General features: G+C 40.8%; 1 protein-coding gene and 1 long non-coding RNA gene across 3 annotated transcripts; one reads left to right on the top strand and one right to left on the bottom strand.

Moving 5' to 3' along the window:
• Nucleotides 1–12,722, bottom strand: Ddx20 (DEAD-box helicase 20). Of its 2 annotated transcripts, XM_040287396.2 has the most exons (11): nucleotides 12,318–12,722; nucleotides 11,718–11,812; nucleotides 7,924–8,092; nucleotides 7,180–7,294; nucleotides 6,921–7,063; nucleotides 6,634–6,772; nucleotides 6,474–6,532; nucleotides 5,190–5,272; nucleotides 4,548–4,653; nucleotides 4,307–4,408; nucleotides 1–1,702 (listed from the first exon to the last, which is right to left on the bottom strand). In XM_040287396.2, the coding sequence occupies exons 1-11, from the start codon at nucleotides 12,616–12,618 to the stop codon at nucleotides 540–542; spliced, it is 2,475 nt and encodes an 824-aa protein (XP_040143330.2). In that variant the 5' UTR covers nucleotides 12,619–12,722; the 3' UTR covers nucleotides 1–539. The 2 variants fall into 2 exon arrangements, with proteins under 2 accessions (XP_040143330.2, XP_021590436.2); XM_021734761.3 differs by lacking the exon at nucleotides 11,718–11,812 and having other exon boundaries at nucleotides 12,318–12,456.
• LOC144368249 (uncharacterized) lies at nucleotides 12,655–26,799 on the top strand. The gene is made up of 2 exons (XR_013428048.1): nucleotides 12,655–13,333; nucleotides 25,770–26,799. It is a non-coding gene; the product is annotated as an uncharacterized LOC144368249 (long non-coding RNA).
• The last annotated feature ends 339 nt before the right edge of the window (nucleotides 26,800–27,138 follow it).

Here is a 27,138-nt window from a genome sequence, read left to right as displayed (position 1 = left end):
TTAAGCTAAATGTTTTTATTAGTAATAAAATTTTTATTGGAAGTAAATAACACCAAATCAAGTACTTTTGGGAAAACCTAAAGCTATCTTTAAATATTCCTCCCTGCCTCAACCTAAAAGATCTATCTACCATGCTACAAATTTCTACAAGAATGCAGCTCAAGTCTTGTGTAAAGAACTCCACAGACAGATTAACACTACTTTTTCAAATCTTTACTCTTTTTATTTTTTTAAGGAAGCAGTGGTATATATGTCATCTTTTTAAATGTTTCTTTTGGGAATAGCTTACAGAAAATGGCATGTTGGGACTTTTAGCTCTATGCCCCCAAAATTCTCTTTTGAGAATATAAAGAAGTTTTGTTTTAAAAAAAAAAAAAAAAGATGGCATACACCTGGACTTTGTCAAAATAATGCGAAAAATAGATGGGTCCAGTGGAAAGTCTTAAGTCTTTTCAATTTCCTCAAAAATGCCACTATATTCTAGGTCAAGGAGGACAGATATCTATCAATAGTTTGATGGACGCAGATACATCCTATAATCACTGATTACCACGCATCATTTCTTGTAGATAAACTGTGTTCATGTGATAGGCTGCCATCCAACTTGGATGTCTCTGAGCATTCCAATAATACGACTGAGAAGCAGCAGCATAATATTCTTGCCATGCCCTATAGTAAGCTCTCCAGTACTCCTCATAATCCTGGTAGGTATCAGAAAAATTTAGATGTGCTTCCCTACGACAATCATACCAATCATCTTCCTGGGGTTCTGTGTGTAATCGATAGGAAGAGTGCCTAGGTAGGTTTCTCCGGCTCTGCTTAGCTCGCTGGTTTGACCCCTCTTTATGCCTTGCCTTTACCTGGATTTCAGGTGATTCCTGATATTCCTCTGGATTGGAAGCACCATTTCCATTCAGATGTTGTTCTAAAGAGATATGGCCATCCACAGGAGTAGATTCAGACTCTTTCAGTTGAATATCAGAAGAGCCTTCCAAGTATGACTTATTTCCTTTGCTCTGGGAAGAAGTCCTTGAGCTGTAAGAATCACTGTCACTCTCCGAGTCTCCAGATTGGCTACTACTTGCCAATACATGTACTCTCTCTTCAGTAACTCTGTTTCTCACAAAACCATTTTGAGGGTTCACAGTCTGATCCCCAGGACCTGTGTAGTGCCTGATAATTTCCACAGGTTTCTCTAACCCCTCTTTGATATAATGTTCATAATCCTCTACTAGTTCTGCAAAAGTCAGAGTGCATGGTTGATGGATTTTAAAGGAAGATAAACAAGGGATTTTGGGGAGTGACACAGGTAAAGCTTCTTTGACCTGTTGCTGACTGCTGGTAGAATTTTCCATAGGGGTCTGAGCAGAATTCTTCATTTGTTCTTCCACTTGTATGGCACACCCCATTTCTTTTGGTGATGTTGCTTTTTCTATAATTCCACACTCTGAGTGGCTTTTCACAGGAAGCTTTTGTTTGGTGTTAACTTTTGATTTGACTGATAATGCAGATACAGAAGTATTTCTAGAGGAAGCTACATGGTTACCATGAACTTTCTGAGTTTGAAAGGCTCTATCTATTTTTTGAATATGCTTTTTTAGGGGCTGGTTAGGTGCACTTGCTAAGCCATATGTATGCATAGCAGCTTTAACCTCCACATCCCAATCCAAACATTCTTCCATCAGACCAGGAGGGATGGGATCTACATAAAAGAAAAAAAATATAAAATTCTCAAGCTGTGCTCAACCAGCATTTTCTCAATTATTTCATACATTTTCCATGGTCATGTAAGTTTAAATAAAAAAATATGCAAATAACGTACTAAGAAACTTAAGAAATATATTAATATTTTTAACAATTAAGCAATCGTGCAATAAGGGAATTTACCTAAGAAATTAAGTCTTATCAATTTCCTCAAAAATGCCACTATGTGTCATTCTATTCTAGGTCAAGGAGGACAGATATCAATCACTTGTTGAAAGTTTGATGAACTCAGATATATCCTATAATTACTGGTTACACGCATCATTTCAGCCAGGTGCAAAGGCACATGCCTATAAGCCCAGTGGCTTGGCAGACTGAGGCAAGAGGAATGCCAAGTTTGAGAAGAGCCTCAGCAAGTGAGGCCCTAACCAACTTAGTGAGACCTTGTCTCAAAAAATAAAAAGGCTGGGGATGTAGCTCAGTGGCAGAGTGCCCTGAGTTCAATCAAAGGAAGGAAGGAAGGAGGGAGGGAGGGAGGGAAGGAAGGAAGGAGGGAGGGAGGGAGGGAGGGAGGGAGGGAGGGAGGGAGGGAGGGAAGGAAGGAAGGAGGGAGGGAGGGAGGGAGGGAGGGAACAAAGAAAGGACGGAAGGAAGGAAGATATAAGAGCCGTATACTATTAAGCAGTAGCTACTCCACCTCTTCTCAAAAAGAGCTTATTCTCAGAGTGATGAACAAGTCTGTACCAAGTTTCTCATCTTTTTTATCCTTCCTCTCATCAGTCCCTCTCCTTTATCTCACTACTGCTGACAGACAAATAAGTTATTAGAAAATGAATTGTGCTCTCCAAAGCTTCAACCATAACTCTACCCACCTATATCTTCCACCCTATACCCCAACACTCTCTTTAACAGTGAAGAGAAATCCTCTACAGAAAAAAAAAAGGGGGGGCTAGATAACTGAAAAGAACTATAGTACTAATACACTTCTGATTTTTTAAAAATGTGCTACCTTCAATTTTTCTAAGTCTTATTCCCCAAGTGTGACAATTCGCTTCCACATATATACTCAAGACCTTCCCAAAGTGTGACTGATTTTCATCTTAGGCAGAAAAGACATATTGAGCCCCTGCTTCATAAAGATCTTTACTATCTATTGTTGTTTATGTCCCATGTATGTGTACACACTAAATCCCTTGAGTCTGGATTCTTCAATGAAGGCTCTTGATCCTTTGATGAACAGACTCTGACTAAAACTCTGATTCCTACTCAAATGACATCCCTTGCTTATCTAGGCCTAAAATACAGGCCAATTTCCCTCCTTGCCTTGCCATAGGTAACTCATCTGAACAGTTTTGTAAGACAAGTTCCCATTCTAATATAGACCTAAGAGGATGAATATCATTCTCATGATTTCTGGGTTGTTCACATTACATAAAGATCCAAATATATCATTTTCTAGCATCCAAAGGCAAATTTTATTTTTATCATTAGATGCTATGATACTGAATTCTAAAAGAAGTCCTAATGCTATTCTACCAAGTTTCAATTTTTTTTCCATATCAATAGACTTACACACAGAAAGAACTGACAGTTTTAGAACTAATACAGAATTGATTCAGAACCAAAAGATATCTATTCTAAAACATTTTACAAATCAGTACATAAGATTAGGGCAACTAAAGAGATTTGTAAAAAAAAAAAAAAAAAAAAATCATAAAATGAATTATTACCAAGCCAGAATTACTAGACTCCACAGAAATCCAAGATCTGTGCTTAATCTAATATTATAAGATTAATATTAATTTATATTAACACAATTAAATATTAATTAATATTAATTTAATATTAACACAATTAAATATAGAATCAATAACGTTCTATTTGTTCAATAATACACATCCCACATTCTACAAGTTTTACATATATATATATATACACACACACACACGCACACGTACACAATGTGTATGTAAACATTTATATATACCTTTTATAGTGTACATTTACTATAACATGCATATCAAATCATGTTTCCACTCAAAAAGTTTTTAAGACTGTTTTTAAGAAGTCATTAAGTTTCAAATATCTACTATTTCCAAGATGACACTTTAAAAACAGAATAAGCCACTAAGATCAAAAGAAAAACATTCAAATTGTTCAAAATAGTATTCAAATTAAAAATACTGTTCCTTCCCTTGGTGACAAAAAGAGGATATGGCAAGAATTACCTTCATAACAACTTACAGGAAGTAAAATACCTCACTTATGTCAAAAAACAATAAAGCCAAATTGCAAGGCCATTAACTTAAAAAACAGAGCTAATATAGTAGAATATTTTTCTATTTTTCATGTGCTATTAGTTAGCTTGAAATTCTTTTCCCAATACTTAACTTTAACACCTTCTTTAACCTGTCTATGCCTGAATGTCCTAATCTACAAAAAGCAAGCAACAGTACAAACCTCACAGGACTGTACTGAGAATTAAGTTAACATACAGTACTGTGAATAATAGCCAACACATCATAAGCATTCTATTATTATTTATCTTACACTTATCATCACTATAATTGTTATGACAACAAAATGACACAGAAAATTATACCTGGTAAAGGAAGAAGATTGATATTACATTTGTGGGCAATTTTCATCATCATATTTTCTTCTTCTCCCCGGCAACAATAGGTAACCGTCAGTCCCAATGTCCCTAAAAGCAGAGGGAGTGTTAGGTAGTAAATAATTTTCACATGACATTCCAAGTCCACCTATCACATTACAGATTCTTCCCATTAAAGAATACACTCAAACTTTTTTCATTTTTCTTTTCTTTTTTTTTTGTTTTTTACCAAAACGACCAGCTCTGCCAATCCGATGCATGTATGTCTCCCAGTCCAATGGCACATCCAGATTTACAACCAGATTCACCTTCTCAGCATCAATTCCACGGGAAGTCTTGAATTGAAGAAGACAAGAATTATCTATCTACATTAATTATAGCATGGCTACCAATGTACATTATATTTTTAAATATAACCAAGAGCCAAATTAAGAAGAGAAAAATATTTAGGAGCAAAGAAAATCTATTCCTAATAACTAATTTCAAAAACAAAGACTAAAACGTTTATTTATTTATTATCTGTGGCAGAGGGCAGTACTGGGATTGAACCGAAGGATACTTTACCACTGGGCCACATCCCCAGCCTTTTTTATTTAGTCATAGTATCTCACAAAGTTACTGAGACTGGCCTCAAACTTGTGATCCTTCCACTTCAACCTCCAAAGTTGCTGAGTTTTCAGACATGCATCACCACACCCAGTGGTTACAGACATTTTTAAGGAAATGTTTTCCCCAGAATTGGAAAGATAATTATCTTCTGGTATTCTTGTTAGATATATACATACACATAAAGTAATAAGCAAGATCTTTAGATCTGATAATAGAACATGTCAAGATGAATTAGTTATCCAAACAGAATCAGTAAACTTACCAAATCTGTAGAAATGAGGACTCTGCAGTGAAACTGCTTCAGTTTAGCCATAGCATCTAAACGCTGATTCTGATTCATGTTGCCTAAAAAAGATCCGCCCCCCGAAAAGAAAAGGCATATAAAAACAATGACACAATACATATTTACCAAATCTGCAAAAAGGGAGGGACATAACTCCCAATCCTAATAGTTTAAATACATCAGTCACAATTAATTCTGTCCTGGGAAAACCTAGATTAAGATCTAAAGTCAGAATCTTTTAAAATATGCTTTAGGCAATTTTCTGAAATTAAAAAAATAATTTTAAATGGTATCCAGATTATGCCTGCAGATATAGCATTACATCTGGAAAGTTATATATGATGTATAACAAATAACTCTTAGAAAAATAAAATTACTTTAATCAACCCTTTGTAAATTTGGTGTTAAAGTAGAATCCAGAGCCCAAATATTAGCCTGTTAGAAAATAGACTCCCTAGTACTTCAGGATACACTAAACAAGCTCAACCTAACAGGCTAAGAAATAAAAGAGCGGCCAGGGTTGTGGCTCAGTGGTACAGCGTTTGCCTACCATGCATGAGGCACTGGGTTTGATCCCTGGCACCACATAAAAATAAAAACAAATAAAATAATGGTATTGTGTCCATCTATAACTAAAAAATATATCTAAAAAGAAAAGAGAGAACTGTAAAAATGATCTCACTAATTAAAATTTCCTTTAAATCTTTCATTTCTATTAGGCCAGCAATAATAACATAACTTTGAGGCAAGAACTGAATCACTTTTGCCTTCCACAAGACCATAAACAGTCAACTCAAAGGTTAAAGGAATAGCTTTAGTGGTAGAACATTTGCCGAGCATGAACAATACCCTAGGTTCAATCCCCAGCACCACCACCAAAAAAAAAAAAAACACAAAAAGTCAATTCAGCTAGCAATTCTTAGCATTTTAACAATGTCAAGAAACAAACTCTTTTAGGATAACAAACTTTATTTTATAGATTTAAGTTTTTTGTGTATATATCTTAGAAATTCTGATAAAAATTAAGTCTCTTTGAATACTAGTTTTCTAATTTATTACTGTATACCAAGTTACTACTTAATAAAATCAGGATCTTATATTTATCTAATTCCAGTGAAAAATAAGCCTGAAATAGCCTTTACCCTGAAGAGTCAGGGCAACGTCATTAACAAGACAATTCATGAAGTGGTACTTCCTTCTGACTAGGGAGGCAGACTTCAAGCCAACATACTAAACAAAAATTAACATAAGAGATGAACTTGCCTGAAATACACTCAGCAGGAAAGCCTTTAGAAGAAAGGATATCAGCCAAATGTTGCGCTCTATGAAAAAATAACATAACAGTTTATAATTTTACAAATATTGCCCTATGTCTTTCCTTTCACTCCAGAAGTTCCCCATATGACCTTTTAAATTGTATTACCTGCTGTGCAAATTAGAAAAGACTAAGGCTTGATTAAATGGAATTCTGCTGAAGAGTTCCTGTAAATGCTGAGCCTTTTCCTCAAAAATCTTATGAGCCAAAGGGTACAAATTGACAACTTTGTAATACTGCTTCAAACCTACAAAGAAGTCAAGAGTCATCAGTTAAAACAAATACATTTGCTATATCCTAAAAACTATGAAACAGCAAAAGCCAACTAGGCAAGGAAAAGCTCCAGTATATCATGAACAAACTAAAAATGTTAAGTACCCAAAATTCGTACATACCTATGAGACTTGGATCATTGGAATTCAATCTTACAAAAGTGGGCTCTCTCATATACCTTGTCAAAGCATTAGCCAAAAATTCAGGGTAAGTAGCTGATACTGCCAACATCTGTTTACTAGCAGGCAAAGAAGAATAAATCCAACTGCAAAATAAAACATATATCATGGAAATCATTCAGGCAGTAATCACTACCTAGAAAAGATATAGACAGATACTTTGGGGTACCATTCTTATAGTCAAGTTAGTTATTTTGCTTACTTTATTTGCTCCTGGAAGCTGCCTTCTTCTAGAAGTTTATCTGCTTCATCAAGAATAAAGAGACGAATGCTGCTTGGATTCAAGTAGTCAAGTTCAATGAGTTGTTTAATTCTCCCTAAATTCCAGAAAAAAAGCACACTGAAATATTTATGATGTACTAAATCTGCTCCAATGTTTTACTCCATTCACAGGTTGTAATGCTAAATTTTGTGACTCAATTCTCATTATTCACTTATACATTAAACAAACTAAGAAATCTAATGTGTTGATCTTGCCTAAGCCCACTTTTCCCCTCCCTTTACATTAAAAAAAGGAAAATAAATGTCATTTCTATCAAATCTAGCATTCAATTCTGAGTAATTCATGACCAAATGATTAATAAAGAGGCCAAAGAATAACTGCAATCCATGGTTTAGTGGGGCTTCCAAAAAGTCATCTCATATCTTCTCTTCTCAGAAGCTTATCCCATATGTATACTCAAATATCCTTAGGAATGGAATTCATAAATTCTGTTGGTAATCCAGTCATATATCAGTCTCATTGATCTAATGCTCTTCACTTCTAATCAAAAAAATTATTATTGGGACTAGGGATATGTAGAGTACTTGCCTAGCATGCATGAGGGCCATGAGGGCCAGATCCCCCCAACAAAAATAATATCACAGTTATCAAAGATTCCTATATTCTTACTGTTATTAAAGTGTTTGGTTCCTTAAGAACCCCAGTTAGGTCTTGATATCTTACCAGGAGATCCAACAGCAATATGACACTTTTTAAGTCTGGTTTTGTCTTGTGATAATGGAGTTCCTCCAATAAAGACATGACACTCTAAGCCTTCCATTTTTATTCCAATGGCTGTAATAACAGAATGTATCTGTACAGCAATTTCTCTTGTAGGAGCCAAGATCAAAATCTACAAAAATGTAAAACACCTTTAACAAGACAAAGGAATAAATACACATAACTGGCACATAACTAGCATTCATATATGATGTACTATTTTTCACTTAAATGATCATTTAAAACGATGAGTTTTTATCTCTATTTGCCAATGATATGACCCTATATCTAGAAGACCCAAAAAAACTCAATCAAAGACTTCTAGAGATGAGTTCAGCAAAGTAGCAGGATACAAGATCAACATCAAAAATCAAAAGCTTTTCTATATTCCAACAGTGTTCAACCAAGGAAAAAATCAGAAAAACTATCCCATTCACAATAACCTCAAAAAAAGAAAAACTTAAATACTCGAGAATTAATCGAACCAAAGAGGTAAAAGATCTCTACAATGAAAATTACAGAACACTGAAGAAAGAAATTGAAGATCTTAGAAGATGGAAAGAGCCCTGTTCTTGGATAGATAGAACTAATATTGTCTAAATCCCATACTACCAAAAGCAATATACAGACTCAATGCAATCCCCATCAATGCAATCCCCATACTAATGACATTCTTCATAGAATTAGAAAAAAAAAAAATCTTAAATTCATTCGGAATAAGAGACCCAGAATAGCCAAAGCAATAGCAAATAAGAAAATGAAGCAGAAGGCATCACAATACCTGATCTAAAGAGCTGGAATAACAAAAGCAGCATAGTATTGGCATCAAAATAGACATGAAGACCAATGGAATAGAATAGAAAACAAAGACAAATCCACAGACCTACAGCCATCTGATATTTGACAAAGATGCCAAAAATATATTTTGAAGAAAAGATAGCCTTCTGAACAAATGGTGCTGGGAAACTGGATAGCTATATGTATAAAAATGAATCTAGACCCCTATCTCTCACTCTGTAAACTCAAATTGAAATGAATCAAAGACTTAGGAATTATACCTGAAACTTTACAACTGATAGAAGAAAACACAGAGTCAACACTCTATCACACAGGTGCTGGCACCAATTTGCTTACCAAGATCCCAAAGGGCAAGAAATAAAACCAAGAATCAGTAAGTAGGATACCATCAAACTAAAAAGTTTCTGCACAGCAAAGGAAATGATTAAGACTGTGAAAAGAAAGCCTGCAGAATGGGAGAAAATCTTGGCCAGCTACTCCTCTAATAGGGAATTAATATTTGAAATATACAAAGAACTCAAAAAACTTAACACCCAAAAAAACCAAATAGCCCAATCAATAAATGGGTAAAAGAACTAAACAGAAGCTGCTTAAAAGAAGAAACACAAATGGGCAACAAATACATGACAAAATGTTCAATATCTCTAGTAATCAGGGAAATACAAATCAAAACTACACTAAAATTTTATCTCACTCCAGTCAGAATGGCAATGATCAAGAATATAAACAATAAATGCTGGTGAGGTTGTGGGGGAAAAGGTAAATTTGTACACTGTTGGTGGGACCTTAGATTAGTACAACCACTCTGGAAAGCAGTACAGAGATTCCTTAAAAAATTAGAAATAGGAACCACCATACGATCCAGCTATCTCACTCCTTGGCATTTTCCCAAAAGAAAGATCTAAAATCAGCATGCCACAGAGATACAGTCACATTAATGTTTGTAGTAGCACAATTCACAATAGTTTAATTATGGAATCAACTCAAATGCCCATAAATGGAGGAATGGATTAAGAAATCATTGTGAGTATATATACACACAATAGAGTTCTACTCAGCCATAAAAAAGAATGAAATAATGGCATTTGCCAGTATATGGATGGAAATGGAGAATATCATGCTAAGTGAAATGAGCCAAACTCAATTCAAAGGTCAAATGTTTTCTCTTATATTCGAAAGTTAGAGTGCAATAAAAAAAAAGGGGGAAGAAAGGACAGGATAACATAAAGAGATCAGTAATGTAGAAGGAGATCAAGAAGCAGAATGGAAGGATGGGTAAGGTGAGACAATGCAGAATGAATTCTTAGAATATCATGTTATATGCATATAGAAATGCATGACAGGGAACTTCACCTTTATGCATAGGTAGAAAGAATCAATCAAATATAAATTAATAGATAAGTGAAAGGAAGTCTAAAAGAGGAAGGAGAATGGGAGAAAGGAGGGAAATGAAGGAGAAAAATGAGGGGTAATCATGAACTGAAATCAAAATCCACGAATGTCTGTTTGTTGGGATGAACCCAACACTATGTATAACTATACAGCTCTAATAGAATAAAATAATGAGTTCTTAATTGACAAGGGAAAACACACCATTCATTCATCTATTCATTCAATAAAAATAAGACTTTGGTTGAGGCAACATATTAGCTGCTGGAGAATCAACAGTTAAAAGTCTAAAGTCCTTGACCTTTTGGCACTTTCATTCTGGGATGATGAGATTAAACAATAAATATAAAAAATGACAAGGAGGTAACATCTAAGAGAGCTAAAGGTAATCACAGAGCTAGCTGTGTGACACCATGGGAAATATTTCAGAAGAGGAAACAACAAATGCAAAGTACAACAAATGTACCTTAAGACAGTACCTAAAGAACAAGAAGGCCCAAGAGGCTGGACAGATTTGGGGGGAAGTAAAGGTCAGACAGCTAATTCCAGGGACAAGATCCCAAAAGGCCTCAAGAGCCATGGTGAAAATTCTGCAACGTACTTACTAGAGAAGAAGATAAGACTACATGAAAAGAAGAAATTGCTTTAAAAAAAAACAATTAGGAAAAAAAAAATGCCAACGGTTAATAGTTTCTCTATAGGTAAGTTTTGTTTTCTAGTACTCCTCTGGATGCTCCAAATTTCAAAAATTAGTATTACTTTGACACACACACACACACAAAGTGTTTAATTTTGACAATGCAAAGATCTTAAACAAAAAACATGAGTCTTATATGGAACCTTTTTAAGGTTTCTGTATTTGACTTGATGCCAGGACCTTAGGAAGTAGGAGGCCTTCCTTTGTACAATATAACCCAGAATTTAGTAAATATATGATAGGACTAGAAAACCTTCCTAGATGATGAATATGGGTATCCCAGGTTAAAAACAACTGTTGAAAATTCATCATCAGATATACATGACTGAGAACTTGAAATAAACATCTGCAAAAACTACTAAATTTCAGGGTAAAACTATAAAGACAATATCTTTGAATTTCCCAATGCCTGGCATTCTGTTTATATGTAGTATAAGTGTGTAACAAATTATTGTCAAAGAACTGATCTCCAAACCCAGATCTCCTCATAATTTGGGTAAGACGATCTTACATGTACTCCAAGACAACCTAGAAAATGAGATCAGTATGATACCTTCACAGAACTTAAGACCATCTGTATACTAAAGCATCACAATACTATGAACCAAGTCAAACACTACCTCACATCCCTCAAGATATGGTAATAACAGGAAATTTCAAACTTCAAACACTAATAATATATCCTTGGTAATTATTCACACTATCATCACTGAACGACTTTAATATCTACTTTATTTAAATACTTTTTCATACGGTTTAATTCCATTCATCAGATTCACTTCTACCTCTGAGAAGCTACACTTCTATATTTCATCTGACCTTTGATAAAGGTCACATAACACACTCACCTCTAAATCCTCTGAGCTAAACTCACCTGAGTACTATAGTTTTCAAGAACAAGAGTGTCCAAAGCTATAGTGGAGAATACGCAGGTTTTTCCAGTGCCCGATTTAGCTTGAACAATTAAATCTGAGGAAGGAAAAAAAAATCAGGGGCCAGGGGTTGTGGCTCAGGGGTAGAGCGCTTACCTAGCATGTATGAGGTACTGAGTTCGAGCCTCAGCATTACATAAAAATAAATAAGGTATTGTGTCCACATACAACTAAAAATATATATTTAAAAAAAATCTTCACTAGCCACTGAAGCAGCTTAGGTACCAACATGGGACAAGAGAACCAGAATGGTCTCGAGAGATGACCCAGTAGGGCACCTTTAGTTTTAGTTGACTCTCCGCAGGAGGCCAAATCCAGAAGCATGCTTGTTCCCTAGACCTCTACAGTCGATCTTCTCAAACAGAACCACCTGTCAGCGCGAAAGGGTCTAAACTATCTTCAGATTCAATAGTGCCCTTGGCGCCTGGGCCAGGCCGAGTCCCGCATGGGCGCCGAGCCGAATCTTTCCCAGGCCAAGCCGCAGCCGCCTCTCGACCTCCCTTCCTCCCGCCCTCGAGGACTCTCCGGGACCCCGCCCTCACCGAGCCCGCAGCGCCCCAGCGGGATGGCCTTTAGCTGCACCGGCGAAGGCCTCTCGAAGCCGGCCGCCCGCAGCCCCTCCAGGACCGGCCGCGACAGCAGCAGCGACTCAAAGTCTGCGGGTTCCGCCAGCAGGACGTCTCCGGTGCGGGTCCGCGGACCGCCAATATCATGAGCCGTCCTCAGGCTCCGCACGGGCCCGGGAGTGGGCTCCAGGGCCGAGGCCTCCCCGGCCACCTGCTCCCCTGGCATAACGGTCTCCACGGTTGCTACGGCCGCTGAGGCTTCAAATGCGGCCGCCATGGTAGCCCCGCCACCAGATCTCGCGATACTTAGGGCGAGGCGGAGCTCCTGGGAGCGAGAAGAGGAAAAACTTTATTGGCACTCTTCCCGCGAAGACAGTGACACGCCTGGCCTGGAAGTGGAGGGAAGGGACGGAAGTCGACGGCTCACACAGACTGGTGAACACTTAACAGAAAAAAAAATGTGGCCTGGGGAAGAGGGAGGGGAGGAAAAACGAACTACCGGTGTGTCGCCTCCCGCGGTCTGCAGAGGGCGCCGTGTCCCCGCGGTGGGCACGCCGTCCGCCTCCGCCCCTCTTCCAGGCAGGCCCACCGGGCCAGACGCCCGCGCCGCGGTGCTCACTACGCGCACCTTGTGACGCACCAGTCGCGTCACTCGCCCCGCTCCTGGCCCCGGCTTCTTGGGCTGCGGTAACCTCTTCCGAAATGCTCCCCTCTCGGCACCCCAACTCGCTGCCTTTTCAGTGCTCGCAGAAGCGCCTAGAGTAGAACAAGATCTGTCGACCCCTGTTGGTTATAGCTCTGTCATCTCCGTGCTCCCATCCCCTAGCACTGAAAAAAATGGCGAGCTCTGATCAGAGTAAGTCGAAGTGGGATCCTGGCAATTCCCAAATTCCAGCTGGAACTTATCTCTAAACTCCAGGGTGGTACATCCCCCTGCCTCCCCAACGGCTCGGTTTACACATCTAGTGGACATCTCGGAGTTAACCTGTCTTGTAAGTGCTGCTTCTCCCCCATGTCTCGGGATGGGAAACTAGCATAGCCCTTTACCTTACTGTAGCTTTCTGCTCATATATCACCCGTCAAAGGGATCTTTTTTTAAAGAGAACTTTCTTTGAAACCTAGGATAACTTAGGGATCCTGCCCACCCCCTGGCCTTTCCCATCTCTCTCTATCCCCTTGTTCTTTATTTTTCTGATACTTCTAACTACTTGAAATCGTATGTGTTTATTGTCTGCCTCCCCCACTTAATGAGGACAAGGAAATAGAAATCTGACACACCGTAAGTACTCCGTATTTTTTAACTGAGCTCCTTTAACGAAGTCTTAGTCATAGTTCTAAACTTAAATTATTTCTGGAACTTAATCTTATACATAATTATAAAATTAAATTTTCTCTGCTTTTGGCTCTGTGGTACATGCCTGTAATCCCAGCTACTCTGAAAGCCAAGGCAGCAGGATTCCAAGTTGGAGGCCTGCCAGGAGACCCTGCCTCAAAATAAACAATTTTTAAAAGGATGAGAATGTAACTAAATGGTTAGGGAGTCACTAGGTTTAATCCCCAGTACCAAATAGACAGACTTCATCCAACCCCATTCTGTCCTAATAATCCTAGTCTTTGTTTCTCACACAGAGTGACAGCCCACATTCCAACTGATGTAGGAAGGCCTTGGCATGTTCATCCCATTGGAAGAGGATACTGAATATATAGATGTGCTTTGCTTAGAAATTTGCAAAACATTTAGAAAATGTCCACTATCCATATGAATTAGGGGAGATGATATGAGTGTATGGTACTTAAAATTCCCATCTTCCTCTTAACATCCCACTTCTTTCATCTTCCTAGTCCACAGATGACAAACCTAGGAACCATTCTTCACTCTGCATTTTATCCCTCTTTCTAAAATTAATTTACTGAGCAGGTAATTTTGCCTCCAAATGGTTCATTCATTCCTTTTCAGTTTTTGTAGCATCTGCCCAATGTTAGGCACCCAATGTTAGGCACTTTCCTTACCCCAATTCTTACAAAAACCTCCTCCCCAGAGTTTCTTCTCCATCCTAGCCTATGAACTCCATAGTACTAGAGTGACTTCGTTTTCTTTTTTCCTTTTTTGGCCCTGGAGATTGAACCCAAGGCTTGCACATATTCTACCATTGAGCTGTATCCCAACTAAGAAGTGACTTAGTTTGATTGTTTGTTTGTAGTACTGGGAACTAAACCCAAGGGTATTCTACCATTGAGCTTCATCTCCAGTTCTTTTTTATTTTAAGATGAACTTTTTAAGAGCAACTTTCTAAGTTGCTCAGGCTGCCTTGAACTTGTAATGCACTTTTTTATCCCCACTCCAGGCTTTTTATGCTATAAATCCAGTTTGGCTCTTACATGGTCTATTGTTTACTTCTTTGCGCCTCTTACTAAATAAATAATGAGCTTCTTAAGGACTGCACTTTTGCACCCCAAGCTCTCCAGCCCAGACCAGGCATTTAGTAGACCTAGCAAATTGAATGACTGACACTTTCTTGCTGAAAAATTGCTACTGAGTCTTCATGCATACAACAGTGGTTCTGTAGAACTCATACCAGTGTCAAAGAACTGGCTCTACAAGAAACTACTTTCCAAAAAATAACATTTATAGTTTTATAGGCATTCTTTTATTGCATTTTTTGTTTATGATATTTCATAGACACAAATATCGCAGTGATGGGAATAAATTATATTCCCATAAATAAAAACAAATCACTAAAATTTTATTCTTCAGGAGATATAAACTGTAACAATGTTGATAACCAATCTTCAGTGCTGGTAAGATACAACACAGAGTCTAGAGATCATTTAATAACTAGGTTAAGTGTGAGAGTAACATGCAGCAATCAGTTGGACTATGTCTGCCTCCTTGCCTCTCCCAGGATCACGGTGGGATCCCAGACTTTTCTCCGGCATCGAAGCCCACCTACCTCCTGCAGCCAGAGCAAACTAGACCAAAGTCCTTAATATTCCATGACTTGTTACACTTCAGAGATTCTTGTGAACGGAAGTAGTTAAAGTGAGACTTAGACCCAGAATGGATGTGATTCACAAAAGTCCTATCTAATCATTTTTGCAGTGGAGACTTCTTTTCCCTAGGTGTGAGGATCAATGGGGGAATGTGTAAAGAAAAGAAACTAAGGTTTTTTTGTGGGCTTTTTAAATGTTTTTTTTAGTTATTGATGGACACAATAACTTTATTTTAGTTATTTATTTACATATGGTGCTGAGGATCAAACCCAGTGCTTCACACATGCCAGATGAGTGCACTACCACTGAGCCACAACCCCAGACCAGAAACTAAGATTTTATAGTCACTTTTTCTCACTTAACCCTCAAAGTAACAAGAGATAGGCAATATTATTTACATTCAATTCACAAACATATCTTTATTCATTTTTTTCACAAAAATCTTCTGAATATCTGCTACAAATAAAAAAAATGCTAGGGAAACTAAAATGGAACAAAATAAAGCCTCCAACCTTAAGGGGAAAGATACAAACAGGTAGCTTCTTTCCCAAATATGGGAAGCCAGGAAAGACTTAGGGATCAGCATTAGATTGGATTGAAGATAAAGCCTTAAGGTTGAAGTTTATATTTCCAGGATAGAAGTTCATTTCTCCCTGGCGGAAAATTTGCAAGTAATACAGACATAGTAGCTCTCATCCACAAAGTTCCTAGATACCCAAGCCTTTGTCTTGTTACCTAAATTGTTGCTGTAGTTTCAGCCATCATCTCTGCATCTAGTCAGCAGCAAAAAGGAAGACTCAAAAAAGCAGAAAGGGTGTACAGGTCATCATCCAACAGTCTTTTTTATGAAACATCCTCAAAAACTGCCATATTCCTACTAAGCATTTCATTGGCCAGAATTTAACCATAGAGTTATACCTCTCTGCAGAGGAGTCTGGGAAGTGTAGTTATTTTTCCAGACAATTGCCCAGCTAAACACTGGTTGGAAAGGATGTTTATTACTGTAAAAGAAGAGGGAAAGGACTTTGGAAGTAATCAACAGTCTGCCATATCATCCCAGAGTTGGAGCTAAGCTCAGATCTGAAGAATGCATAGAAGACAGAGGCCTTGTCACAGGGAAGGGTAAATGGGTCTGGAGAAGCTTAGCATGCAAATGGAGAGTGAGCTTTGAGGAGACTAGAGGGGTGAGCTGAGGCCAAGCTCATGTCTGCAATTTATCCTTGTGTTAGTCAAATTTTTGTCACTGTGACTGAGATACCTGATATGAACAACTTAAAGGAGGAAAAGGGATCACAGTTTCAGAGGTTCAGTCCATGGTCAGCTGATTTCTTTACTCTGGGTTGGAGGTAAGGCAGAGTATCATGACCAGAAGGCATGGCAGAGGAAAAAACTTGACTCAACTCATGGTAGCTGGGAAGCAGAGATACAGCAAGAAAGGTGCCAGAGAAATATAAACCCCAAAGACATGTTCCTGGTGACCTATTTCTTCTAGTCATGTCCCACCTGCCTATGATTACCACCCAATAGTCTATTCAGATTAATAATCTAGCAAGTGGATTAATCCACTCATTAGGCTATATTGCATAACATTTCAACTCTGAACATTCCTGCATTTCCTCATGAGCTTTTGGGTGAACATCTCTTATCAGATCTATACCAACCCTAAAAGCCTTCTCTGTCAGATGCTAAAGGAGATGTTTCCCTCCAGGGAGGTCCTCAGAGGAAAATTAAGGAATCTGCCCTAAGTCACAGCTCAGAAATGGATTGGAACTCAGATCTGCCTGACAGCAAAGCCCAGGCTCTTTCTACTCTCATCCTAAAGGAGCTGGCAGCCCAGCAGGGAAAATGATCAAGCATGAAATATTGCAAGTAGCACAAGCTGGTGTAAAATCATATGCAGTACTGACATTTTGCAGGGCCTTCGTTGCTCAAAGTGTGGCTGTCATGTGGGAGAGAGTGGGAACTTCAGAGAAATTGATGAAAACAGCTTTTGGTATTCAGAGTGCACTAGCTTTCTTCTCTATGTCCTCCTCATCTCCAACCAAAAAGAAGTGGTTGAAAGTATGCATGGAACTATGAGAAAAACTGCATGTGCAAAAAATTATTCTTGACTTAATATCTGGAGTCCAGCATTTCTGTCAAGGCAGCAATCCCAGGAAGCAGTGGAGGCTGATATTCTGAGCTTCTGAAGGATGAACAAGGCGCTCTCCAGGAAGTGGGAGTGGAAGGAGAGCAGGAAGACAAGTCTCCAAAAGATATTCTGGGCAAAGGGAACAGTTTGTGTAGAGGCGTGGAAGCATGAAAACCCATAATAGTTTTGAGAAGATAAGTCCTTTGGTGTGAACAGAGGCAAGTATGATAGCAATTACCAGGAAATGAGGCTGCAGGGATATATTGGCTCCATATGATGGAGAGACTTGTTTGCCACCATAAGGAATATAAAGTAAGTGTGTTATGCTCTTCCAAAGAGGGTAGTGTTATGTAACAGTAAAAAGAAACAGTTGGAAATGGAGACTGGGGCTTGATTCATGGCAAAGCTGAGGAGTTCACATCTGAACTTTCAGGCCTGGAATCATCACTAAGTTTGGAATCTGATTTGAGGCAAGTAATGCTAAAGCCCACTTCCTAACACCTAACAGCTCCTGGGACTTGCTTTCTAGGTGCCAGTGCTTCCTGTGTGCCACTTACCTTGCAAACCATGGCTGGCCATGTGCTTAGATTTTTTCACCAGCCAAGGGGACTTTCACTCCTATATTCTTAGATCATCTGTTCAGTGGACTAGCCCCATCCATAATCTTAACTTGTATCAAATTTATCAAACATCATCATCTGCCCTCTGGGCAGAACATACTGTTTTATGAGCCTACTCAGTCCTAGTTGACTACTTCTCAACAGAGAGAATAACTGTTTTCACAAGTGCTTCATTGGATTTTCCCGGCTTGGGAAAAGAACCCCAGGTGATATCACCTCCCTCCAGACCAGATTCCCCTCTGTCTGAGACCCTGAGTTTATTGATTGCCCCATTTAGATCACTGCCTCAGTCTTTAGGGAGGAAGGTGGTACATTTGCTCTTCTCCTTGTGAGAAAGGGGCCTGATCCATTCTTGTCCAGGCAGCATAATAAATAACCTGCCCCTTTTGGCAGGGAGTTTATTGGAGACTGATGGGACATTTAACAATAACTGGGAGCCTGTGATTTATTAGGTGAGGAGGTTCTTGGCGTCTCCAAAGACTGGGAACGTGGAATTTAATTGATAAAGCAGCTGTCAGCAGCAATGAGATGCACTCAATAGAATATGCATTTGAAGGATTCTCTTTAGAGCTGTCAGAAGGGTTTCCGCTAATCATATTCAGCTCTTATGGATAGTGAGTTCTGCTGGGTATTTAGGTAGGAGACAAATGGCAGGGAGGCGATCTGGCAAGGGCCGGGGGAGGGGTGCACCTGTCAGTTGCCCAGCTAATGGAAGAATGTGACACAAATGAGCAAAAGGCAAAAGGATTTCCACCACCTTTAGTGAGGGTTCCCCTCAAGAGGGCTTTGTCTTTCTTCTGTAAACTGCACAAGAAAACAAGAGGTGCTGAGCACCCACTTCCCAAAACGAAGGGAAATAAAAGGGTTAAAGAAAGGAGATTTGTTCTGGAATTCTAAACTTTCTGCACCAGACCCCCATTGCCTTGTCTTCCAGCCACTAACATTCACACACACACACACACACACACACACACACACACACACACACACACACACCAGTCACCTCATAGCCTGCATGGTCTCCCCTGAAACCCTGGCTCAGTTGGCAGCTCCTCCTGTCACTGCTGCTTGCATGCCAAGAACAGAGCTGCAGAACTCAGATGGATAGATCCTCACCTTATTTTTGCTGTTGTCTCCCAGCTTCAGAGACCCCAGAATCCCAGCAGAGAACCTGGAAATAAATGCTTGTGGTTGGAGTGTGTGGAGCTTACAGCTACCTACCCACCTCCACCCCAGTGTCCTGACAATAAGGGAGATTGCTTTTAATCTCCAAGGGCCATCATGATGGCAAGCTCTGTCCTCAGGCAGCCTTAAGCCTTTGTAAGGCAGCTCTGCTCACATTTTCTCCTGCCCCCACCCTTGGGCCATTCCTCAGCCTTGAACAAGGCCATGTAAGGCTCTGAGAGGGGCTTTCTGGGGCCAGTGCCTGTTTCTCTCCTTTGATCCTCCCGCATCTATTCTTAGGTCCCAAGAGATTGGTCTACCTCCCAGTTCCCTCCGGGGGAGAAGGAGGGGGAGGCAATAGCCAGGGAAGAAGTAATTGTCACTGTCTAATCTGAGTCTCAGTGGTGACACTGAGGGACCTCTGAGCAGAATGGATACAGCAACTGGTTTGATTAAATCAAACCTTTCTTCCAACCTTGTTAAATTAAACTGACAGGCCGGGAGCAGAAGAGGGAGGGCAGCAAGATCATCACCGGGTGGGGGTGGGGGGTGGTAAGAAGATCAGACGCAAGCAGAGCATCAGCCTGCCCTTTCCCTTATTTGCTGACTATAGATAGGCGATGAGATTCATGGATGTGTGATGCTTAAGGACCTGTCTGAGCACAGACTGTGGAAACTGATGCAGAGGCAGACTGATGCTTCCCAGGAGGCTTGGCAAACTCCCCTGGCAGTCGGGCCTCACATTTAGAACCATACTCTTGACATTTCAAAGGGCCTTTACATACTTTACCTTCACAGCAGAGTGGCAGCAGTGGGATTATTTGCCCCACTTTACACTTAAGGAAACCAGGACATTGTAAATTATAGGGCTGATCTAAAGTCAGTCCAAGAACCCAGTTCTTTTGCCTCCCAGTCCTGGCACACACTGCCTCCAACATTATACCATATGGCAGAATTTCCTATGATTTAGTCCCTGGAGCGCCATCTTATCTTCCACCCACTAGAAATATAAACCGCACGGCTTGCGTGGTGGGACATCAGGAAAATGCCAATTCCCAACTGGCCTAGTGCAGCCCACCTGCAAAGCACATGGCTAGCTTCCAAAGGGCATGAGGCCATTCCAGCATCCTCATATCACACACTCAAGCCTTTCCAAGTCATTTTCACCTGACCTAATTGCAATTCAGAGGAGGGGGAGAGGTGGGGAGAGATTGTTAGCAACACCATCAAACAGCAATAGTAGGAGGATAACACTGATACCCTGCTGGCTTCCTCACCTGTCACCCAGTTCCTCATCTGCCAAAGCTAATTTTCCACTCACCAGTGGGTGAGAGCTCATTTCAGAGTGTCTGAACCACACTTGCTCTGGGACATACAGGGTATGTTGTGAATAGAGTAATGCTGTACCCAGGATACCTTGTTCTTGCTTCAGATGCACCCAATCATGTGCTTATTGACACAATCACCCCTTTCCAATCTCTTTTTCAGTGGGAAGGACACTGTAATGGGGATTCTGTTAAAGGTAGTACATGCCAATTACCAAAGTATAGCCGGGATCCTGTAGCACCCTGCTCCACATAGCCATGCCCATTACATCCAGGCTGCATACCTATTAATGATCAGATTCTGGACAAAGGGAGCAAAGCACAGGGAAGGAGGAAAGCGGAGCAGAAATTCCACTGCTGAGAGATCCCACAAAGGACGCTGTGTGAAAGAACTAATGGAAAGCAGTAAAATTTGTTTGAAGGGGACAAACAACTGGAAGCACCATTGGGGAAAGTATGTATGTGCCACAACAGATGTGGGTGTCATTGTGCTCTTTCCCTGTGGTCACCATTCATGACTTGAAAAAGACACCCAAACAGCAGACAGATGGATAGGTTTAAGGTACTTAAGACAAATATCATTGGTCTTCTAAACTCATCTTTGGTGTTACAATTGGCCACACCCAACCTAAATATCTCCAATCTAGCTAAAACCATTGTACTGGTCCCCTCTAAGACAAGAAGTTGAATTTTCCTAGAAATACTTCACATTAGAAGTTGGAAGGGAAGGAGGTCTTGACTTGCAGCAGTAGTCACTAGGTCTGGATTCCTGGGCTGATTCTGCCCTACCCTCTGAGTGATCTAGGGCAAGTCATTCACACTTCTGTGCTTCACTTTCTTGACTTGTAAAATCATGTGCTTAGAAAAGAAATGCAGATTTTAAGGGGATTTTTAAACTTTAGAGATTACATAGAAGAAAATCAAGATTCCACAGAAGTTTGTTTTTAAAGTGAGGAGCAGAATGACTGAGAATGTGGGGGGGAATCTCCAGCCAGATCCAGTTCCCCTTGGTGGCTCTAAGGGGGAAAAAAAAAAAGAGTGGCCTGTGCCACTCTTTCCTCATCTTTCCTCCCTCATCTGCAGAATGGAAGAATAGGAACATTCACTTCTCAGGGTGCCCAACACAAGGAAGGCCTTCAATACATGTTAGGTCAGGACTATTTCTAGTGATAGACTGGAGAGTGAAACCCACATAGCTTCTCTTCCAGACTCTCCATAAAGCCACATGCCCAGATCATCCATAAGGTCCTTTATGGTTCCAAAATTCTATGACTCTAAGAAAGATTAAAATGCAAGTTATTTCTAAAACCCTCCAGGCAGAGACATGAAAGACTATTAAGGGGATTTGTTATTCACTCTTTATTGCTTCAGTCACTTTCTATGGATGATGATTCATGGGGAATAATCACAGCAAAGAAAACCTGTCCAATGCTAGGGAGAAGGGGAAAGTAAAACCAAACCCATTGCATGTTCAGCTCCTATTTCTTCAATAGACATCTTCAGTTGTTACTGCAGAAACTGTTTCTTGACCTCACAGCCTTTGATATCTAGAAACTTGAGATATAGGCTTCAAGTTTTGATACAGGTTATTGCTGATGGTACTATTGTTGCCAACCTTGCCCACTCCAAGCCCCAGGGATAAAGTCCTGCCTCTCCAGCCATAATCCTCAGCACTGACTCCTTTCAAATTCTCCAGGGTGAAATTTCCACCATATCCCAGGATGATATCTGACTAGTGCTAGGACAGTTCAGCTCCTACAGAACACCAGAAGAAGCTTAAGAGCCAGCCTAGTAGAGACAAATATGAAGTAAGCCAAAGTGGGTTTGTTTGTTAAAGTTTTTCTCCTCATCCCATGACCCCTAGAGGAGAAGCAGGCAATCTTTCTTTCCCTTTCCCTCTTGCTAAAAAGTCACTCCCTGGCAGGCTGTCTGTCCCTGGTCCTTGCATACAGCTGGTAGAATGGGCCAAATAATAGGTAATGAAACAAGCCTTTTCTCTGGGTTACAGGCCATGGTAAGATTACAGGAAGATTACAGAGACCCAATGCTGGGTCTCTAGGGAGTCAGACATTGCAGAATGTCCCCAGTAGTTTCCTGGAAGGGAGCCATTTCTTAGTCCAGTTTGTATCTACCAGCATTAGTTTGCACAAATACTGTATTTCCCTTAGCTGTGCCCTGATATTCTTCAGGTGTTCTTTGTAGTTAATATTTGCTTTCCACCAAATGTTTGCAAAATGGAAATATTTGCTTTCCATGGAGCGATGAGGCCATTGCTTAGGCACCATAAGATCCAAACCTATAGCTGCAAATAATTCCATATAAGGATAAATATCAGCCCACAGACTAAAATTCTTATTATTTAAACTAATCTATTTTGAACTCAGGGCCTTGTGCATTTGAAGCAAGCACTCTACCAACTGAGCTATATCCCCAGCCCTAAACTAATCTAATTTTGCACTCAAAATTCCCACTGAATTGTTGATGTAAGAGATCATACATAAACCTTATTCAAAATACTGTATTACTGTTTCTTCCTCTACCATATTCCTTTTGTCCCCCTTCAAAAATGTTAGCACCTGAAGAATTGATAACCAGATCTTAAAGCCCAGTTACTTTGTGAAGAAGTTCAGGCTGTGAGAGCAGTGGTGTAAGTCAGCACAAAGGGTGAAAGTGTTGGTGATCCCACCAGAACTCACCTCCTCAATGGCTCTCATCACAAGGTGCTACTATAGGGTACATCCTTCCTGCTTTTCTACAGAGTAGAATAGTAGAAAGCACTATCCCGGAAACTAGAACACCCTATTCCCTCTGCACCAGCCTCTTTGGGCCTCAGTTGTGCCATTTACAAATTGAGGGAATAACACTCTTTGAAAACACTTACCACTCATGGAGATTTGACAAGAGCTTTGAGTCTATCATCATTTTTGTGCCCCTCCACAAAAATGAATGTTTCTTTTGGAACTGAGGGATTTCCCCAATACGGAGGCCACTTTACCCTCTCTGCTGCCCTTCATGATGTTGGGTTCATGAGGGGCAGAGGAGCCCAGTTCTCTATCTGAAGTGGACAGGGGAATATGTCATGCAAGTCAGGAGTTAGACTCTTCCATAAGAATAGCAGGTATAGTTATTTCTCCACAGCCCCCATGCATTCACACACAGTACACAGTCTCTGCTCAGCACCTCGCGGCCAGCTTGTCAGGCAGGTCCTCTCCCTGGAGAGATGCAGTTCTGCAGTGAAATCTGAACACATTCCAACAACATGTGTTTATCTCCAGGGTCAGCCTTTCCTGTTGATGCTCAGGAGGCATGGGGGAGGGAAAATGGGATGGGGAATAATGGTTGTTGACAGCCACAGGGGGTGAAAGGTTAATGGGGTGTGGGGACCCTACCCTTGGGAGAGTTCTCTTACATTGAGGTTTCCAGACTGTGTGGTCACATTTTCTTTCCTTGTATAGGGATGAGCTCCCAGGTCTTTTGTTGCCAGTGGAGATGAGAAGTTGGGACACTACGCGTCATCCAAGGGTGTGTCTTCCAGAGCTGGCCAAAACTTGGTGTGTGGGAACCTTCAGGTGGGGGCCATTCTCCTGGAAGCAGGAGAATGGCAGTGTTTCCAATGTTTGGTTCAGGATCTAAGCTCTGTTGGGACACACCTGGTTCTGCCTCTCCCTTTGAGCTCATGCATAGGTGCCAGGACCTTCAGGCTCTGGCAGTCCAACAGAGGGGACCACCCTTCCTGACTAAGCTGAGCATAAATCCCAAGTGTTTGACATTTACTTGGATACAGTTCCAAGAGCTGTACCCCTTAGGAAAAATACCCACTACCCAGGTTTTAAATTTTTTTATTTAAATTTTTGGCACTGGGGATTGAACTGAGGGGCACTGAGCTACATCCCCAGCCCCTCCCCTTTTTTTTAAATTTTGAGACCATCTAAATTGCTAAGGTTGGCCTCAGAACTTGTGATCCTCCCATCTCAGCTTCCTGAGTCACTGGATTATAGGTATGCACCACCATGCCCAACTCCACTATCCATTTGTCTCCACTAGCTGGGGACAAATGCCCAGGTACATTATGAAGGATCCAGTCTAGCTCTGGATGACTTTGAGAAAGTATGCTCACAATCAATCTCAAAACCTCTAATTTATTATTTATTTTCAAATTAGATAATCCATTCTCCCTCCAGGCTGAGTTTCAGGGGGTGGGAGTGTGGAGGCTGAGCCATCACATTCCTTTTCAGCAAAAATGAATCACGTACCCCAACCCCCATCCCCAACCCAGGAATATTTACCCATGTTTATATAACCATGGCAACAGTCTTCATTCTCTATTACTTAAACCCTTTTTTTAAAAAGAAAAAAAAAAAGAAACAGTGAAAGGCAGCTCTTTTTCCTACTTTGCCATATGTTCTGCCAAAGAAGAACTACCTCTTTAGAAACAAGGTGAGAGGGAGAGACCCTCATACACCCCTAGGGTAATATTGGCCTTCTTAGGGATTGCAATGACCCAGCATCATGAAAGGACTTGAGAGTCAACAGACATTGTCTTCCAAAGTCCTGTGGGAACTATACAGCAATATAAGTATCTCTGACTTGTCTGGGACCTCTCTTTTAAGCTCTATACTGAGATAGGTTATCAATTATTTTTCTTTCCAACTTCTTTACCTTCTTTACGCTGGGACGTGGGCTGCCTTTGCTAACAATATAGTCTTCTTCTGTATCATGGGCTAATCATCCCTCTTGTCCTGACAGATGGTTGTCAGAAGAGAGTTTTGTAAGGAGTATGAAGTATTAGATTTACATAGGTTTAAATTATAAGTGAAGGAAACTGAGGCCCTCAAAAAAGGACAGACTGGGCACAAGGCACTGTGTTGTCAAACTATAGAAGATCTAACTACCCAGTTTTAGGTTCTTTCCAAGAGATCAGCCTGCTTCTCTTGGGGTTTTAACTACAACCAGTTTCCTAACTTCTAAAAGGATTCAGGCCCAAATGGTTTCAAGTATGGAGAAAACCAGAGCTAACTTGACTCTAAAGACCATTTCAGTGACAGGCCCACAGACATTTACTCAAGAGTAAATGTCTATGCTGGAGGCTGGAGATCAAAGTGAGCAAAGCAAGGCCCTGCAGATTGGGGAACCCTTTTGAGTAAGGGTCCCTGCATGGATTAGATTTCAACTACAAAAGTTCTCCTTTCTATTCCAGAGTATTAAATTCCAGAATTTGTGCCATTGGACCAGAAACCATAGCTGTGTCCCTGGAAATGACCCACTCTGAACACCCTGTGGATCACACGGAAAGTGATCCCTTGGAAAATTTTTGCTCACAACTACAAGGAAGTCCAAGGGCCTAGGGCCGATGCTGCTCTGCCTTCTGTGGCAGATTCAAGACCTGACCGGAGAGAAAGGAAAGTGATTTTAGGCTCCTCCAGCGGGCACTGGAAATGCCCAATCAGATTTGCAATTCCATTCTGCTGCCTTCTCGTTTTTTCTGAAAGCCAGCTTCCAGAGCAGTAACAGCGAAGAGAGTGCGCAGAGCGCGGGCGCTTGGGTTCCAGAGACGCAGGTTTTGGACCTGGTTCTGCCCCGCTTGCTCTGTTTTTCTCCACCTTTTTTCAATTGTTAGCAGAAGTGACACAGAGGCAAATGACCTGCAGCGCCAGAGTTCTCTCTTCACGCCTTCCCTCGCTCCCTCGCGTACTTAACGCTTCTGTCCCGTGCGGAGTCCAAATATCCTGCCAGAGGCAAACTTCCCTTGTTAATTATTTCGAAGCAATAGGCCGCTAATTGTCTTAATTACTCTCAGGCTCTGTACACCGTGCCGGTGGGCCCGGAGGGTTTTTGCGGTGCCTCCGTACGGGAATAATGTCAGCCCTGGCGGGTGCTAGGGTCTACGTGGAGAGTCTCGGGTTCCGCTGGGAGGAGCGCCCTGTCACCCCTCTGGAGCCGGTCCGCGTCAACTCCACACCCGAGGGTCAGGTTGGACTTCGCACACCTCAGGTGCCCAGGGGCCTGTCGACTAGAATTGGAGCGTCTTCGAATTTCTCCTCTCTTCCCCAACCTTACAAAGGCCGTCACTCGGGGAAGGCCTGTTTCCCTATCCACCTTATTGAAAGCAGACCCCGTAGACCCGGATGCGGTGGCTCATGTCAACTCCAGTACCTCCACCTGAGTCGGGTCCCAGTTCCACTATCCCCGTTTTTATGTTTTCATTAAAAATCACTTTCTGAAGTTAACACATTTAATTTTTTTTCTTTTTACCCGTTATCTTCCCTTCTCCCTCCGTCCTCCATTATAAGTTCTTAAAAGCAGAGACTTAGCCTGTCTTATTCAGTATCCCGAGACCTACAACCTTGCCGGGAGCACAGCGGTGGCCAGTCGGCTCTGCAGGTGAGGAGTGGGCTGAGCGGACCCTATACTAGGAGAGACAAAAGTGGAGCCATACTCTCAGGGTCCTCTTCGGAAAGAAAAGAGATTCTGAGGGATGTCTGGGAGAGGTTGGGGTGTTTTTCTCCGATTGGAATTTGGATAAGGTTACCTCACTGTGGCACTTTTGTCCCTTACTGAGACAGCTA

Source organism: Ictidomys tridecemlineatus, chromosome 11 (genome assembly GCF_052094955.1).
Source record: "Ictidomys tridecemlineatus isolate mIctTri1 chromosome 11, mIctTri1.hap1, whole genome shotgun sequence".
NCBI lineage: Eukaryota > Metazoa > Chordata > Mammalia > Rodentia > Sciuridae > Ictidomys > Ictidomys tridecemlineatus.
This window is presented reverse-complemented; position numbering and strand designations above follow the sequence as displayed.

What these genes read in the sequence shown, in the direction of transcription:
- Ddx20 (XM_040287396.2), bottom strand. Translation starts at nt 12,618, where the DNA reads ATGGCGGCCGCATTTGAAGCCTCAGCGGCCGTAGCAACCGTGGAGACC. An exon ending in TTTTCTAATTTGCACAGCAG is followed by an intron (nt 6,533 to 6,633) that starts GTAATACAATTT and finishes ATTTTTTCATAG; the next exon opens with AGCGCAACATTTGGCTGATA. An exon ending in CAATCTTCTTCCTTTACCAG is followed by an intron (nt 1,703 to 4,306) that starts GTATAATTTTCT and finishes TCTTTTATGTAG; the next exon opens with ATCCCATCCCTCCTGGTCTG.